Below are 17,704 nucleotides of genomic sequence, written 5' to 3' on the forward strand. Positions count from 1 at the left end.
TGAGATCGCTTCCCTCCCTGCCCCAGACTTCAGCATGGACAGACCGAGGGCCCAGTCTGGGCTGGAAGGCCTGTCCTCACCCTCAGATTGGCTTCTTTTCCCTGATCCTTGGAGACCAAACTAGGGATCTTGGTGGGGATGTGGTGCGGGGGTAGGCGTCTGGGTGAAGGGGCTCTGAGGGTCTGTGGCAGGGCCCTCCCTCTAGGCAGGTGGGCTTTCTAGCTGGCCCATGGTAGCCTTGAGGTGGGCAGAGGGCCCGTTTGCAGCCCGGCTGCAGGAGGCCTAGGGGGTGGTTCTGAAATTCCTCTCTTCTACCCTCTACCTCGCCTCCTCAACCTTCTTCCCTCGCGGCCCCCCGGGTGGCTGGGAAGTGGGAGGCGCAGGAGGGGCGCAGGGAGGGGCTGTGGACTGAGCCGGGCGGGGCCCCTCGGCGGAGGCCCGCGCTGCCGGCCCCGCCCCGGCCTCGCACATCTGGGCTGGAGCGCTGGCCCACCCGGCGGCGCGGCGGCGCGGCCATCCGGCCCGGGGGAGGGGGAGGGGAAGGGAGAGGGGTCGGGGCGTTGCAGGGCGGAGAGCGGGGCCAGGGCTGGGCGCACGTCGAGGGCCGTGGCCGCCGCGGCAGGGCACGGCCACCCCACCGGCTGCGGGCCCAGCTTCCAGGCGTCTGGACAGAGGCCGAGCTGTTGGGAGGGCAGAGGTGAGTTCTGGGCAGGGCGCTGCGGGCTCCTAGAGAGAAGGGCGCCGAGATCTGCAGTTTCATCGCGGGCTGGCGGCTGAGACCCCCACCAGAAACTTCCTGACCCTGGAGAACGGGACTGGGACAGAGCTGCAAGCCCCTGTCTCCAGAAGGGCTCTGGGGTTCAGGAAGGCAACAGGGGCAGCGACGAAGGGCTCCCATCCGGACTTTGGGACCCCACACTGGTGAGGGTGGGGATCGGAGGGGAGGGTCAGAGAGGGGCTCAGGAGACTTCTATGTCTGGGCGTCTGCTGTGGGGCTGGGGGCTGCTCCAGCGGAGCAAGTTTGTGGAGGGACAAGGTGCTTAGGCCAGAAGGTGGAGACCCCAGGGTTCAATATGTGTGTACTTTGGGGGTGCCTGCAGGGGGAGTTCCTAGGGCCCCTGGTCTCAAAAGTTCAAGAGTGGCTGGGGTACCACAGTGCCAGACTGTGCACTGGCCTCATGAACAGGGACCTCTGGTTTCTCTCCGTGAGGCCAACTTGGGGGTCCAGGTGGAGTGGGGTCTGGGCTCCCTGTGGGGGCGGTGGAGCCAGGAGGCAAAGCTAGCTTGGGTCGGGGAGAGAGGCTGGGAGGGAGGAAGCTCTAAAATATGGACTCCCTGTGAGAGTGAAGGCAGCCTTGGATCCCCAGAAGGTAAGAGAGGTGATGGACAGCAGGAGAGCTTGGGAGGGGCTTAGGCCCTAGGCTGTGTGGGACAGAGGTTGTTTGTGAACTGGCTGCTCCCTTGATGGGGACCCAGTGGGGTGGGGCAGGATGTATGGAAAGAAAAGCGGAGGACAGGGAGGGGATGCAGGAGGCCTTTTCTGTCGCTCCCTGCCCCAGCCCAGGAGAAGGCAGCTTCCTCACCCCACAGCCTCCCTCTGGTCCCTCGCCTTGAGGGAGCCTCTCCAGAGACAGACAGGGGGCAGCCCTTTGGGTGCCATTTCTCTGTCCCTTGGGCCCAGGCTGGTTCAGTCTCTGGTTTGGGAAAAATGCCTGTGGCTTCTCTTTCTTTGCTGAATGGCAGGATGATGAGAGAGAGCAGTGGATAGGAGAGGCAGGGTGCAGGGGAAAGGCCTGTGGGGGTATGGAGGTGAGCTGTAAAGTTGGGTGGGCTCTTTGCATTCATGGGCAGAAGATGCGTCTGTGTGGTGCCCTGACTCCAGCAGCACCACCTGTCCAAGTGCTCTGGTGGGGGATGGGAAGGGACATAAGGACCCAGCCTCATCACACCCAACTGAGGAAAAGATCCTTGGAGGTTTTTCTCCATTGGACAAAAAGTCCTAGGCTTTTGTAGTCTGGGGAACACTGTGGGATGGGAATCTCCGGTTTCAACTCCCTACTCAGCCACACCCTGTCCTAGTCCCCAGTCAGGCTTATTGGGTCAGGGCAAAGCTGAAAATCAGAGGTCATTATGAGGCCAAGGGCTGTGGGTGAGGTTAAGGGACAGACCAGAGGTGGGATTAAGTGTCTGTCTGTGGGTAGGGCAGGGGTCAGGCTGGGGCCAGGGTTTAGCCTGCTCTTGTAGCCAGGAAATGGTTACTTTCTGTGTAAATCAAACTGCCCCATTCAATTATTCTCAAACCCATAAGCATCACCAGTCTGAAATTAGTGGACTCCTAGGGCAGGGTTCTACCTCCCCGCATTTCCAGCTGCAGACCCTGCCCAGATGTAGTGTTTGGGAGTGGAGGTTGTCCTGAGTCCCATGATCAGCATTCTCCCTAAATGTTTCTGGTAAATGGGTGTGTATGTGTGGTAAGGGTGTCCCAAGGAAATATGGGGCATGGATGCATGCTTGTGTGGGTGCCACCTACTTCTGCCTCCACGTCTCAGAGAATCAGCAGGATCCTCCTTTTTTAACACAAATTAATTCAGGGCCTCCCTCCCTCTCTAAAGAACTCAGAATGACTAGAATAAAAGTCTCAATAAGACCAAAAATTCTGACAAGAGAAACTTTAGAATCCATATTATGAAGGGAAAGAACACTGCTCACATCTGCCTTTTTATCAACTGCCTTTCGTCCTTGGACTTGACCCTCACAAGCCCCTGCATGATCAGTTTTACAGGAAAGGGCACTGAGGCATGGAGAGGCAACAGGATGCACTCCGGCCAGGTGTCCTTAAGGTGCCTAATAGGCCGGTGCTGAGTATCAGAGCACTCAGTGTCACAGGCTCAGAGATAAGGGCTGGGGTAATTATAGACAATGGTTTGGACAAGGAATCAGCTCAGAATGACAACCCCGAGTCTTTTTTTCTTGGTTATTCTAGATTGTTTCTGCTCCAAATACAATATCCTTGGTTGAGAAAATCCATTCATTGAGCAGTGTTTCCCTAGCACTTAGCTGTAGAACCTGGCTGGAAGAAAGGTTCAATGTTTTTGCTGATGAATCGAAACAACTTATAAATACGGCTGCCATCATCTCTCCTGTGGCCTTGATCCAGCCTTTGTTGGTAAATGTTTTTCAGTCCTCTCCCCAAGAGGGAGAAAAACCCATTTTGCAATTTGCCAGCTTGTATGGTGTAATCACCATGGCTGATTTCAAGCTATCAATGTGATGTCAATAAATGCAACATTGAGAAGAGATGCACAGAATCAGCTCTTGGGAGCTGGCGGACAGAAGCTCAAGTTCCTCTCATCTTAGAAAATAAAATCCTGTCCTCCCCTCCTCAAGCTTTATTTTCTTCCAGGTAATACGCACATCACCTCCTGATCTCAGCTGCACTAGCAGGAAGTGCTAGCTGTTCTCTCATCCTCTGCTCCCTCCTTGCCTACCAGACTCCCACCCCACTCCTTCATTCCACCAAAATGCCCTGGGCCTTTAAAACATTAAATCCGGTGTTTCCAGTCTCAGCTAAAAATCTCTGAAGGATCTAGCTTCACGGCCTTCTCTTATCAAGATCTTCATGAAACCATAGCAGGCATCCCTGTCTCCCTGGCTCAACGTTCCTCTGGCAACCTTTATTCAGAGCTTCTCCTCCCTTCCCTTCCCCCACGCTACTCTGCCAAACCTCCTGTGACAATGACTCCAAACACAAATCTCCACCTCGGAATTCTCCCTGACCTCTAGGTCATATGTCACCTGACTCCTTGGTCTGTTTTCCTAGCAGTTTCAAAAACTGCACCCGGAACACTGCCCCTTTCCCCCTGCCAGGTTGCCCTGCTGCAGTATTTTCCATCTGCTTGCTCGGACCAGTCAGTCCAAGAAGAACACCTTCTTTTTCCTAATCTCCCATGTCCAGTCCAGCTAACTTCTGTCAGGCTTGTTGATTTTAACTTCTCACTTAAATGTGTGCACTTATGTCTCAAGACACGCAGTCATCATCTGCTGCCTGGAGCACTATTGGCCCCTGTTTTCATGTTGTCTTGCTGCAGTCCATACTTCCATGCAGCCAGGTGGGATTTTTAAAACAGATTTAGTCATGCGCCTGTCTCCACTTTGCCACTTCAAACCCTTCAGGATTTGCCCTTGTCCTTCATATAAAACCAGATCTAAAATTGAGTCCACCAGGATCTGCCTGCATGGTAAGCCTAGCCCAACCCCTCTCTCCAGCTTTGCCATGCTACCCTTTCTGCCCTGCTTGTATCTGTCATAGCGCCATTTGTAATCTCAGATTCAGGTACATGATTATCTGATTATGAATGATTTCTCCACCAGGCTATGGGCCCCCAGGACAGGAATAGTGTGTCTCTGGGTCACTGATGTCCCACAGCATCTGGCAGAGAGTGGGCACCTGAAAACACTTAGGAGCATCCTGGTTCCAACAAAGCAACTGTTAAAAAAAAGACATTTCTAAGGGACTTCCTTGCAGTCCAGTGGTTAGGACTCCGTGCTTCCACTGCAGCAGGCCCTGGTTCAGTCTCTGCTCGGGGAACAAAAATTCTGCAAGCCAGGTGGTACAGCCAAAAAAAAAAAAAAAATTTTTGAGATAAGCTAGGACTGTGGGATTGAGCACTGGATTAAGGAATTACTACTGATTTTATTGGACATGATAGTGGTGTTGTGGCAATGTCTTTTTAAAAATCCGTATCTGTTGGAGAGATAAGTTAAAGAATTTATAGGTCAAGCAACATGATGTCTGGGACTTGCTTCAAAGGACTCCAGCTGAAAGTAAATAAATAATTATTCAGTAAGGGAACAAAGGAATAAATAAATGCCATTCTGCTTGTCCATTCTTGTTCACAGCTACAGGGCCTGCAAAGATGCTGGCTGTCCCGGAGATGGACTTACAGGGGCTGTACATTGGTAAGACCTGCCCCCTCACCTCCATCTAGGCCCACTGTCCCTGTCACCCCAGCACTCAGACCAACCCCTAGTCTGTCCACCTGCCTCTCTCAGCGGAGGCTCCTGAGAGCCATTCATGAGTGTGTGTGTACGGGGCAGGTTAGTGCAACAGGACTATGTATGTGAGTGTGTGTGTGTGTGTGCACACTCTGTAAGCCTGTTCATGGGACCCCCGAGTGTCTACAAGTATGTATATGCAGGGCAGGCCTGTGTGCACAGGGCTGTATGGGTGTGCATGTGTTTTGTGCAGGGTGTGTGTGTAGTATGTGTGAGTGTGTGTCCCTGCCTGTCTGCCTAAGGGCAGGTCTCTGGGCACAGGGTCTCAAGTGAGAGTGTGTGTATATCTGCACAGAACTCTGTGCATGCACGTCTGGCCTGGTCTGGGAGCAGGCTCTGGGTTTTGTGCAGGGGAGGGAGGCCAGGCGGCAGGACAGACACGCCTCAGGAAGTCCACTCACAAAGACCTGGTGGGCTGGGCCTTCCTTCCTGCCTCCCTTCCCAGGCTCAAGCCACAGCAGCTTGGCCCAAGCCTGCACCGGTCGGCTAAGAAAAAGGGCCTCTGGAAGTGTGACCACCATGTCCTTGCCCCTCCAGCACTGCAAGACAGATGCCAGCCCTGTGCAGGCACTTCCTAGAGTCCCCTTCATGCCCCGCCCCTCACATATGTTCCCAGGGTACCCCAAGGCCAGGGTGGCCTGGGACTTGTCAGGGCCCCATGGCTGTGGCTGAGGGAGTAGAGGCCCCAGCCCTGGCTCAGCCTAAAGCTAGACAGGCCTGTTTGATTTGCCAGTGTGTCCAAATGCCAGACCCCACCAATCTCCCTGGCCAGCCTCCTGTCCCCCCACACAGATCTCAGGGCAGCCCCAGTGCTCTGCACAGGGGCCTCAGCAAAGGCCAGTGTGGTGGTGTTGGGCCACCAGCCCATACCTGGGGGATGTCCAGCCAGGCAGGCCCTCCTGCCTCCTGAACTGCCTGAGCCTCCAAGCCAGCTGCCTTCTGGGGGCTGCACTGCTTCCTCCCACCAAAGGTTCAGGTCTGTGCGTGTTGTGGGGGAGGGGAGCTTGGAATCTGCCCTCCTCCTCGGCTCAGGGCTGCTCAGGGCAGAGCTGGGCCTGTCCATGACCCTTGGGGGCAGAGGGTTGGTAGGAGAGGCAATTCCCCCAGGTCCTGATGAGAACATGAGGCTGAACTTAACGGGGAGAGGGGCTGCTCCACCTCCCACTCAGGTCTGTAGTTCCCCCACCTCTTCCGGTTTCTCCATCCTCACCCAGGAGCTCACCTGCCCCTCTCTCCTGCCCTCTATCTTTGGACTCAGTCCAGCCCACCCCCCACAATGCTTCTCTATCCCTCCCCTTCCCCGCGGTGTCTGACGGGTGCCGAAGAAGACAGTGAGTCCTAGGTGAAGTATGAGTCGCCCTTCAGCAACAGGTCGCCTCTAACTGATAATGGGCCCTGAGCCCAGGTATCCCCCACCCCCACCTCAGTCCTGTCCTTCCTACCTTCCCTCCCTAGTCCTTCTTCCCCAGCAGGGTACCCCTCACCTTGGCCCGGCAGTGACTGATGGAGAACCCCCACACCCAGGACCTAGCCAGCAGCCCCTTACCCTGATTGTACCAGAGTGATCTGTCTTCTCTTTTCAGGCTCCAGCCCACAGCGGTCTCCAGTGCCCAGCCCACCTGCCTCCCCAAGGACCCAGGAAAGCTGTGGCATTGCCCCTCTCACACCCTCCCAGTCTCCAGTAAGCCTAGGGCAGGGCTTGGGATGGTGGGGGGCATGGGTGGTGGGGAGGGTCACACTGGTGTCTAGAAGAGCTTGCAAGTCTGGGCTGGGAATACCACCATGCCTCCTGCCCCTATATACTCATGTTCTCCCCAGACGGGTTAGCCTTAGGTGACCTTGGACTATAGGAGTGACAGTTTTACTGAGATGAACCCCCTCCAGGATGACATCCAGGAACTTTTGCAACTAGCCTGCCTTGGCAGGTGTACTTCTGAGCAACTAGTTTTGTAGGTCCTCAGAGCACTGGGCCTCCCAGACTTGCTTCCCCTCCTGTCAACCACAGCCCCACCTTATTAAAAGATACATCTAGGGAAGAGGAGACACATGGCTAAAAAATAGTTTGGTAACTGCTAGCTTGAAATATCTTAAGACATAACCATCACCCCCAAATTCCCTAAGTCACCCTACCCAGGGTGGCCTCACCCTAGTGATCCAACCTGGGGACCCCCTTGTTCTCAGGGAGCCCAGTCCTAGCCTGGGAGAAGGTAAGGACCACTCTGGGGCACACGCATGGGGTTCTCTTCTCTGCCACAAAACTGGACAGAGTCAGGCTATTTCACTGTGGCCACAAAGAGCAGGAGGGTCTCATATACACAGGTCCACGTGCTCTGAAGCTGCTCAGAGCAGCAGGACTGCTTCCAGCTGGGCCCAGGCTGGAAGTGATGTAAGATGGGGCTGGGGCTAAGGCAGCCCAGGCCGAAGGGCAGGGAAGTAGGAACTTGAGCTCAAAACTTCATGGGGCTACCTGAGAGGCCTTGGGCTTTCTGAGCACTTAGCAACTCAAGGGCTCAGCCTGGAGCTTAGGAGGGGAGAGAAATCAGGCAGGAGGTCGATGGGGGTGGGCCAGGGCTGGTCTGGACCACAAGGGGTGGGGAGGACTTCCACGTACAGCCAGCCTAGCCCTCTGGCTGCTCCCTGACTAGGTCTTACACTTGCAGAAGCCCGAGGCCCGAGGCCCTCAGCAGGCCCCCTTCTCCGTGGTCGTGGCTATCGACTTTGGCACCACATCCAGTGGCTATGCCTTCAGCTTTGCCAGTGACCCTGAGGCCATCCACATGATGAGGTGAGAGTAGTTGGACTGGGAGATTGGTTGGGGGTAGTCCTGCACGCTGGGAGAGACCTAGTCCCAGAAGTACTGTCACTAAGGAGATATGGGGTCTTCTCAGAGAAGCTTTCCAGCCCTAGTCTGGGCTCCCTACTGGGGCAAAAGTTTGGAGGATGGGCCCCAGGTCTGGGCCCTCAGCCCCAGTTGGGGCAGTTCTTTGACCTCTGCAAGAAAATGTTGGGCTTCATTTTTTATTTTCATGTTGGGCTTCATTTTTTATTTTCAATTTTTAATTATTTTTTCTGGGCTAGTCATAGGGATACACATGTATGCACAAATACGTGGTTTCAAAATAAAACATACAACTTGCTTTAAGCTTTCAGCACTAGTTTGTAGATGTCTCATGTGAATATGGAGAGAGCCACCATTTTCTTTTCATTGTTGCACAGTATTCCACAGTTCGGATGTATCATAATTTATTCATTCTTCTGTTGATAGTTTCGAGGAAGTTTTTCCTTCTAAGTTTTCACCATTACAAAAAGTGTTGCAGTGAATACTCTTCCTTGGAAACTTGTGCTGGAATTTCTATGTGGTAGGTTCCTAGAGGCAGTCCTAGGTTCAACATCTCAAATGAAATACAAGGAAATGAAGGACTAGAGAGGTTAGCTGAATTGACAAGTCACATAGTTGTCATGAAAGAGCTGTTTGAAAAAATCCATTCTGATGAATTTTGTTGTTTTGTTTGAACAAAACATTTGTTTGATACCTTCCTTCAGGCCTGATCCTTTGAATGTATCTTAGTAAGACTGTAGCCTGTAGGTGGAAGATGCCAAAGCTCCCAACTCAGACTGGGATGGAGGATCAGCAGGCTTCACCAGGGCCTGGCAGGCTATATTGAAAGACAGCCAAGGGTCACTGCCCCAAAGATACAGGGGACTTGACCTGCATGAATGTGGACTGTCCTTCCCCTTTCTCTGCTCCCTCCACATCCATGTGAGGCCACAAAGGCCCTAGGACCTTAGAGTTCTCTAGGGGCTGAATGGCATCCCAGCTTGTCAGCACACACAGCTGAGGCCACGCTGGGCCTGTTGCTAGCGCTGAGGACACCTGAAGGGATACTGTGGAGAAAACAGTCACAGGAGTGACTGGGGGACATCCTGGCCTCCTCCCAAGCCCTTCCCACTCCCACTAGCCACCAAGCCCCATCATTTCTATCTCCCTAATATCTCTGTAATACCCATCTACTTCTCTCCACCACTTGCACCCCTGAGTTCAGCCCCACCCTCTCTCACTTGAATGGCTGCAATATCCTCCCTAGTTTCTCTTCTCCACTCTCCCTTTCCTCCGCTGTGTTGCTTCATGGGGACCAGAGACATTTCTAAATGTGGTCATGCTTCTTCACTCCCTTAAAACCCACCAAGACAGAATTCTGGTATGACATTTGATACTCCTTAGTTGATCTTAACATTGCTGCTTTGAGTCAACTTATAGCTAGTTCTCCCCACTCGTTGACACCTCTATAAACTTGCACATGCTCTTCCTTCTCCCTGGATTCTTAGTTCCTTCCCCCAATGGATGCAATGGTAAGCTTGACCTAGAGAAGTCAGGGCATCAGAAAAGGCAGAGGAAGGGGAGGAAGGATTTGCCAGGCCAATGACCTGGGCAGTGAGTTGTGGGTGGAGGTCCAGATGATGACTGCATACAGGGAGGTTTGGAATCTCAGGTTTTGAAGGTGCAGTCAGCTGGGGTGTACCTGCTGAGGTGGGCCAGGCAGGAATGATCATAGTGCTTAGCTATGTGGAAGATGGCTTAGAGGAGGGCATCCAGCTGGCTTGGAGAAGGCCTCTGCCAGGGTCCTGGAGAGACACATCAGAAGGCCAGACAAGGCAGATGGATGATAGCCTGCTGCTACTTGTTAAAAGGACAGGGAGGTGAAGTCAAATGGTGTACTTCATGGGAGGGAGCAGAAGCTGAGGATGTCGGATGGGACCCATGGCTCCATGGATAGAGATGATCCCATGAGCAACATTTATGGAGATTTAAGTGGATGCCAAGCACCATATTCACAAGAACCCTAAAAGGTAGGTACCGTTATTATTCCTGTTTTACATATGGTGCCTGGGGAAGCCAAGTGAGCTGCCCGAAGTCACACAGCTGGTCCCAGAGCCAGCACCCAACCCCATGAAGGGAAGATTACTGCTGACCACACTGACAGCCTTCTGCCTCCACAGGAAATGGGAAGGTGGGGACCCAGGTGTGGCCCACCAGAAGACCCCTACCTGCCTGCTGCTGACCCCAGAGGGTGCCTTTCACAGCTTTGGCTATACAGCCCGTGATTACTACCACGATCTGGACCCTGAGGAGGCTCGTGACTGGCTCTACTTTGAAAAGTTCAAGATGAAGATCCACAGTACCACTGTGAGTCACATTCTGGCTCAGGGCCCAGGAAGGCAGGGCTAGGAGGGAAAGCAGGGAGGGAGACCTCATGGAGGGTGGGCAAAGTTAAAAGGTGAGGGGGGCCTGGAGACAGAGTTTGAACAGAAGGGATGGAGGCATGACCACGGGGCATGAAAAGGTAAGAAGAAGGGCTGGGGAGAAGAACTGCCATAAGATTAGAGCCAGAGTGGGACAGTACCAAAGAGGGGAGCACAGGAAATGGGGTTAAATATAAGAGGCTGTCAGGAAATGGAGAGCTGTGGCCTCCGACAGAGTTGCCCTGTGTCCCTGCCAGGATCTCACTTTGAAGACCCAGCTAGAAGCAGTAAACGGAAAGAAAATGCCTGCCCTGGAGGTGTTCGCTCATGCCTTGCGCTTCTTCAAGGAGCATGCCCTTCAGGTGCACTGTGACCCTCTCTGCTTACTGGGGTGGACGACCCCCAGGTCCATCCTTTCCCCTCAGCCCATCCACTGAGTAGCCACTGTCAGAAGACAGGGGTCATCTTCTCCAGTCCTCTGCCTTCCTATCTGGTAGAGCCTGCATCAGCTATCTGGTAGCCCTGCATCAGGTGTTGGGGAGGTGGTGGTGGTGGTGGGAAAGGGGGTGTTAAGATTCTCCCAAGTCAGCTGGGAAGTTCTTCCTCAGGCCTGATTAGCTCCTCCAGCTCCTGTAAGGACACTCCCCTCAGACCAAGCCAGCCCTTCCCTTCACTGCCCCATCCTGCTCCAGGAGCTGAGGGAGCAGTGCCCATCACTGCTGGAGAAGGACACTGTGCGCTGGGTGTTGACCGTACCTGCCATCTGGAAACAACCAGCCAAGCAGTTCATGCGGGAGGCTGCCTACCTGGTGAGAACATGCCGGCAGAGTTGTGGGTGTTGCTCGGAAGGGCCCTGGGCATGGCGCCATACCCTCATTCATACACCACCCTTGGGACCACAGAGCCATCGTGTAAAGACTGCCAACCCCACCCTGCTGGGCATTTTGGAGGGTTGTTGCCACCAAGAGAGGGGGTGGGCCTCTAGGAACAGAGAGCTGAGGGACAAGGGACAGCCCAGGCCAGCTTAACCAGTGTCTTAATGCAGCTTTCCTAGAAGCAGAGTCCAAGATGGGAATTCTTGTGCATGTGGTGTATTGAAGGACTCTCAGGTGAAAGGGGAGTGAGGAAAGCAGGACAGGAGAAACAGCTGAACAGGGATGGATCTCATCTGGAGTCTAGCCTCAGCCTGATCCCATGGAGAGCTCTGGAGGGAGAATGTACCCTAGTGTAAGGCACAAGGAGGCAAGAGGGGTGGCTTTTGGTCCATCCTTATCAGTCTGTCACTGGTAACTGGTTGGGTTAAGCTCCCCCAAGTGAGGTAGTTCCTATTCAGTTGAAGGCAGTTCTCCAGAGAAGGGGCAATGGGGAGCTGATAGGCAACACTCACAGTAGCTGGGCAGGACACCAGGAACATCCACTTTAGCCAGCATCAATATTTTTACCACAGCCCCAACTATTTTAAGTTCTTGAGCAGAGGAAATAAGACTATGAAACTATGAAGGGAGGTGATTTGGGCCAATGTTTGCTGGTCTTCCTACCATAAGAGAGGCCCAAAGTTCTGGAGAAAGGGGGACTGCAGTTCAGGCACCCCCCCCTGCCCCCAGTGGAGATGGGAAGGTTGGAGGGGGACTCATTGTTTGATCCTGCCCCTGAAACTGGGGCCTGGGGCGGGGGGGACACCTGAGGATTTCCAAAAGCAATCTCAGGAATTCCAGAACCCCCAACCCCCAGAAACATACCTTTTCCCAGGTGTCAAATCCACAGGTGCCCTCACTTGTCTCTGGAAGGAGCTAACCCCAAGACCGGTGGGCATCCATCCCCCTTTCAGAGACCAGAGTGAAAGCATGGCCATGCCCAGCCAGAACAAATGCCCCCATCCCAGTAGCCCCCTGCTGGTTTACCCACCCTGCCTCCTCCCACACTGTTCCCTGGCTGTCAGTTCAGAAAGGGCTGGCCCTGGGCAGGAAGTCTTGATACCCACTACCCCATCCCCCCACCTGGTCAGAATCTGAGGAACCCCACAAAACCATAAAGTACTTCCTATGGGGATCCCCTGTCCTGATGCATGAAGTAACAGAAGGTGTCTTTCCCCCCCTAGCTTGCTTGCCTTGGTGCCTGAAATTTCACTGCTAAAGTGTCTTTTCTCCTATATCACATTCCTTGGGAACAAAGTTCTCAAGAGAGTGGAGAAGCCCATGGCCACTGTCCATTACCAGTGAAGAAAGGGCGTTCAGTGAGCTAAAGGGGACTCCCCCACCATCCCCTCTGATTGATGCTCTGGCCATTATACCCCCTAATACACTGTACTGGAGTCTCCACTAACCCCCTCAGCCAGTGGTCAGCTGCTAACCCAGGATTTGTGAAGGGGACCTTCCTGCAGCCCAGGGCCACCTTGGGCAGCCTGGGGCGGATCCCAGGTGCTCTAGGTTTTCACTCAGTCTAAGGTCCCTCCCTGCTGGGCAACCCCATGGCATCCTTGGCCACAGCCATCCCTCCCACCCCAAGCCTGGTCATAGGGTGGCTCTGAGACAGCTCCAAATCTGTGCAGCATGGAAGGGCCTTGAGAGGCCTAGCGTGAGTGCACTATATTGGGGAGGAGATAAGAGCCCCACAAGCCCTGGTTGCCTGCCCTGAGGTGCCATTTCAGTGTGATGCCTGGTCCATGATGCTCCCCAACCCTGCCAACCACCATCAGGCTGGACTAGTGTCGAGAGAGGATGCAGAGCAATTACTCATCGCCCTGGAGCCCGAGGCTGCCTCTGTCTACTGCCGCAAGCTGCGTCTGCACCAGCTCGTGGATCTGAGTAGCCGAGCTCCAGGCAGAGGGTGCCTGGGCGAGCGCCGCTCCATTGACTCCAGCTTCCGTCAGGGTGAGCCAACCCCAGGGGTGCTGCCTAGTGGTGGCCTTGGAGGCAGGCACTGAAGACTATACCATGCCCTAGAGTAGCACTGTCTGAGGATGGTAAGACTCAATCCAACCCTGAATCTGAGATGGGGAGTAGGGGTGGGGGTGGGGCTAGGGGTGGTGACAGCCTACCCTAGGAAGAGGTGCTGGGGTTACTGACAAAGTTACTCTGAGCTGAAGGTGGAGGTCTTCAGCTTTCCCTTAAACAGCTACTGAATCAGTTTTCCCTCCCATCCTGGCATGTCAGCTGTACCCCCATCCCCACCAGCCCCAGGCTCCTGCTGCCAGGACTAAGCACTGAGACTGCTGTAGTCAACCTTCTATGATAGGGACAGGTCTCAGGATCTCCCCTCCTCCCCAGTTCCTCTGCTGCTGCTGCTGCTAAGTCGCCTCAGTCGTGTCTGACTGTGTGTGACCCTATAGACGGCAGCCCACCAGGCTCCGCCATCCCTGGGATTCTCCAGGCAAGAACACTGGAGTGGGCTGCCATTTCCTTCTCCAATGCATGAAAGTGAAAGTGAAATTTCAGTGAAGTCGCTCAGTCGTGTCTAGACCTTCCTAATTCTGATTTTGCCATGGCCTGAGCCCCTCTATGATTAAGGCAAGGTCTTGCAGCCTCCTGACCTCACTGTCCTGCTGTCCCTCAACACTCAGCCCGAGAGCAGCTTCGAAGATCCCGTCACAGCCGGACATTCCTGGTGGAGTCGGGTGTTGGAGAGCTGTGGGCCGATATGCAAGCAGGTGGGGGAGGCAGGGGAGATGGAGGGATATTCCTTGGGCCCTGTGGGATACCAGCTACTGAAGGTGGGAAAACATTCCTGAAGTCAGCTCTATCCTCTAGGAACCCTGCCCCTTCCAACTCCATAGCTATACCTAAGCTGGTAGTCCCCCTCACCATCACCTGCACTCCCACCCCCACTCACAGCCATGCCACTAACCCCCATTCCTCCAGAGGATTCTCTGCAGATGGAGTTGCAGAACCCTGGAGCCATTTTCCCCTCACACCTTGTGCCCCTCCCTGGTGACCTGAAGCCCCTTTCAACCATAACCCCCACAGCCCTGCAGACAGGGCTCAGGACCCGGGGCAGGGCTGAAGGCTGGTTGAGTCTCCAGAGGGTCTAGAGCTAAACGGCCACAAGTGTGTGCTCATGCTCGCCCCCACAGGAGATCGCTATGTGGTGGCAGACTGTGGGGGAGGCACAGTGGACCTGACTGTGCACCAGCTGGAGCAGCCCCATGGCACCCTCAAGGAGCTCTACAAGGCGTCTGGTGAGTAGCCAGGCAGCGCCCTTGGTACCCAGAGCACCCTTGCCCTGCCAGCACCTCTCCTGGCAGTGGAATGAGCACTGTTGCCCTCTTCCTCCCCTGCTGGACGCTAGGCGGGCCCTGCGGCGCAGTGGGCGTGGACCTGGCTTTTGAGCAGCTGCTGGGCCGCATCTTCGGTGAGGACTTCATCACCACCTTCAAAAGGCAACGTCCAGCAGCCTGGGTGGATCTGACTATAGCCTTCGAGGCCCGCAAACGCACTGCAGGCCCACACCGTACAGGGGCGCTCAACATCTCCCTACCGTTCTCCTTCATTGACTTCTACCGTAAGCAGGGAGGCCACAACGTGGAGACGGCCCTGCGCAAGAGCAGGTGAGCGGGGGGACCGCCCCTACAGGGGAAGGCAGTAGGGGATCCACTTGATCTGGCCCAGGCACAAGTCATGCCAGCCCAGGTGAAGGCAGGGGGAGGAGCATGAGTACCGCAGCTGAAATCTGCAGCGCAAACTGAGGCAAGAGGATCCTGAGCCGCCAGGGAAAAGCCAGTATCTATCTCCTGTTCCCCACAGCTGTACACACACACACACACACACACACACACACACACACCCCTACCTATCTAAGCCAATATCTATCTCCTGTTCCCCACAACTGCACACACACACACACCCCTACCTATCTCCTTTTCCCTGCAGCCATACATACACACACACCTGCCAGCCAACCAGTCTGTGTTCCTCTGCTTGAGGCAAAAGGAGACTCCTTTCCTGGGACCTCATGTCTGGACCTGGAACAGACCTGAGTCTAAAACCCCTGCAAGTGTGGTTGGTACAATACAGAATGTGCCCAGGTACTTCGGCCTGGAATAGAAGTAGGACCTGGGCCCTGACCCATGGGCCTGTGCCTCCTTCACCATCTACAGCGTGAACTTCGTGAAGTGGTCCTCACATGGGATGCTCAGGATGTCTTGTGAGGCCATGAATGAACTCTTTCAGCCCACCGTCAGCGGGATCATCCAGCACATAGGTGAGCGCCTGAGCTTGGGTCGTTCTTTCACCTTAGCATACACACCCACATGCGAGCGTATTTCCCTCTATTAGTACCTGGAAACCTCCCCAAATTCATACACTGGATTGAGACCCAGAATCATCAGGAATACCTGAAGGATGTAGTGCCCTGGGGATTAATAGGATGATGTGTAGTCTTGCCAGGTTAAAGTAACTCTAGTGGCTGACTCCCCAAGTAGTATTAGGTCTCTCCCAAACTGTTATCACAGTGATTTAAGTTAAGTTTAAGTATCTAAAGAGTAAGTACAATGTCTTGCATGCAGTAGGCATTTAATACATGTAAATTCACACCCTTACTCAAGGCCTCCACAGTGTAGTGGGAAAGCCAGATAGTATTGAGGAAGCAGAGGCCATGAGGATAGCAGAGTCCCTCATGAAAGTGCTCTGTGTTTTTCTTCATCCAAACCAGGCTAAGGTTTTATAGTGAAATGGCTAGTTTCTTGTTGCCCCAGGGATACAGGAGGGCAGAAGGGAAGCGCCAATGGCTGCGCAGCGGTAGCCTCAGGGGCCCACTCCCCGTACGCCTTCCTTACCCCCTCCCCACCCGTCCCCGCAGAAGCACTGCTGGAGCGCCCTGAGGTGCAGGGTGTCAAACTGCTGTTCCTGGTGGGCGGCTTCGCCGAGTCGGCTATGCTGCAGCACGCGGTGCAGGCAGCTCTGGGCGCCCGTGGCCTGCGTGTGGTGGTTCCGCACGACGTAGCCCTCACGATCCTCAAAGGCGCAGTGCTTTTTGGGCAGGCGCCGGGAGTGGTTCGGGTGCGTAGATCGCCGCTCACTTACGGCGTGGGCGTGCTCAACCGCTTCGTGGCTGGTGTTCACCCACCTGACAAGCTGCTGGTTCGTGACGGTCGCCGCTGGTGCACCGACGTTTTTGAGCGCTTCGTGGCCGCCGAACAGTCGGTGGCCCTGGGCGAGGAAGTGCGGCGCAGCTACTGCCCAGCGCGCCCAGGACAGCGGCGAGTGCTCATCAACCTATACTGCTGCGCCGCGGAGGACGCGCGCTTTATCACCGACCCAGGAGTGCGCAAGTGTGGCGCACTCAGCCTAGAGCTTGAGCCAGCCGAGGGAGGCCCCGACGCCGCCGGAATGCCCCCCGGCCGCCGCGAGATCCGTGCTGCCATGCAGTTTGGCGACACTGAGATTAAGGTCACCGCTGTCGATGTCAGCACCAATCGCTCCGTGCGCGCCGCCATCGACTTTCTTTCCAATTGAGGGCGCAGTGCCAGCAGCCCCTCGGCCCAACAAAACTCTTTTGGCCCAGGGCTAGGGCAGATAAGTCCACCCTGTTTCCCGCCTTCCTGCCCTGGGAGATGAGGTCGCTGGAGGGATGGGTGGGGACACATCCAGAAACTCAGGCTTTGGGATTGGGCCTCAGTCCTCTGACGGAAAGGCTGAAGGGCACTTCCAAGGACTGAAGTCAAGGAGACTTAAAAGGTTTGCAAAGCATCCCCACAGGGAGCACGTGGTCCTGAAAGCAGACTGCACCAGAAGGCTTGACCCTTGGTCTGAACTAGGGGCCAGGGTGGGAGTGGGGGGTGAGGGTGGGGTTACAGCTGCAGGCAGGGCAGCAAGAGGGAGGAGGCTGTGCAGGGTCTGGAGCCGAAGGGCAGAGTGCTCTGACTGGCTCAAGCCTGCATAGGGAGCCAGGCAGGGCAAGGACTGAAGCTGACAGGAGAGGGACAGAAGTAGCAGGACCTACCTTCCTGGGTGTGGTGCTGACCACCCAAGTATGAATGTTAATTGTAGAAAGGGCAGTAGCAGGCTATGAGAAGGGTACAGGCGAGGGGGATGTGGGATAACATGCTGAGGGGGGCTTTCCTTTGGGGCCTGCCTGAGAAGGCCCCAGGGGCAGCCTGGGAATGATCCACATACTCTCAGGTCATGGAGAGGGAAGAGAGCAGGGAGGACAGAAAGAGCACTGGTCGCAGCTCTGACATCAATTTAGTGTACCTGCCCTCCCGTGACATGCAGCAGTCCCACCTGCCTGAGAGCCCTAAGGTGACAATAAAGCTCAAGGTGAAACCATGGCCTCCTGGTATCTCACAAGGGGGGACTCCAATAATGGAGTAGTGGAAGGGGGCTGGGTTCTACAAAGGCAGGTTTTCAGCTGTGCATGGAGCTGGGAAATGACTAGAAAGGAGTGCTGCTGTCTCCCATCAAGCCCTCCAAAC

The 17,704-nt window shown here is 55.0% G+C and overlaps 1 protein-coding gene across 7 annotated transcripts; it reads left to right on the forward strand.

Annotated features, from left to right (window-relative positions):
• Window positions 1-558: 558 nt before the first annotated feature.
• On the forward strand, window positions 559-17,555 carry HSPA12B (heat shock protein family A (Hsp70) member 12B). Of its 7 annotated transcripts, none has more exons than XM_070472369.1 (13): window positions 560-697; window positions 4,900-4,959; window positions 6,639-6,736; window positions 7,716-7,840; window positions 10,054-10,240; window positions 10,554-10,658; window positions 10,989-11,105; window positions 12,932-13,166; window positions 13,856-13,942; window positions 14,366-14,470; window positions 14,581-14,839; window positions 15,389-15,492; window positions 16,090-17,555. In XM_070472369.1, the coding sequence occupies exons 2-13, from the start codon at window positions 4,917-4,919 to the stop codon at window positions 16,743-16,745; spliced, it is 2,121 nt and encodes a 706-aa protein (XP_070328470.1). In that variant the 5' UTR covers window positions 560-697; window positions 4,900-4,916; the 3' UTR covers window positions 16,746-17,555. The 7 variants fall into 7 exon arrangements, with proteins under 7 accessions (XP_070328472.1, XP_070328470.1, XP_020732746.2 ...); XM_020877087.2 differs by having other exon boundaries at window positions 12,944-13,166; XM_020877089.2 differs by having other exon boundaries at window positions 561-697; window positions 12,992-13,166.
• Window positions 17,556-17,704: the final 149 nt, after the last annotated feature.

Source organism: Odocoileus virginianus, chromosome 9, assembly GCF_023699985.2.
Source record: "Odocoileus virginianus isolate 20LAN1187 ecotype Illinois chromosome 9, Ovbor_1.2, whole genome shotgun sequence".
Taxonomy (NCBI): domain Eukaryota; kingdom Metazoa; phylum Chordata; class Mammalia; order Artiodactyla; family Cervidae; genus Odocoileus; species Odocoileus virginianus.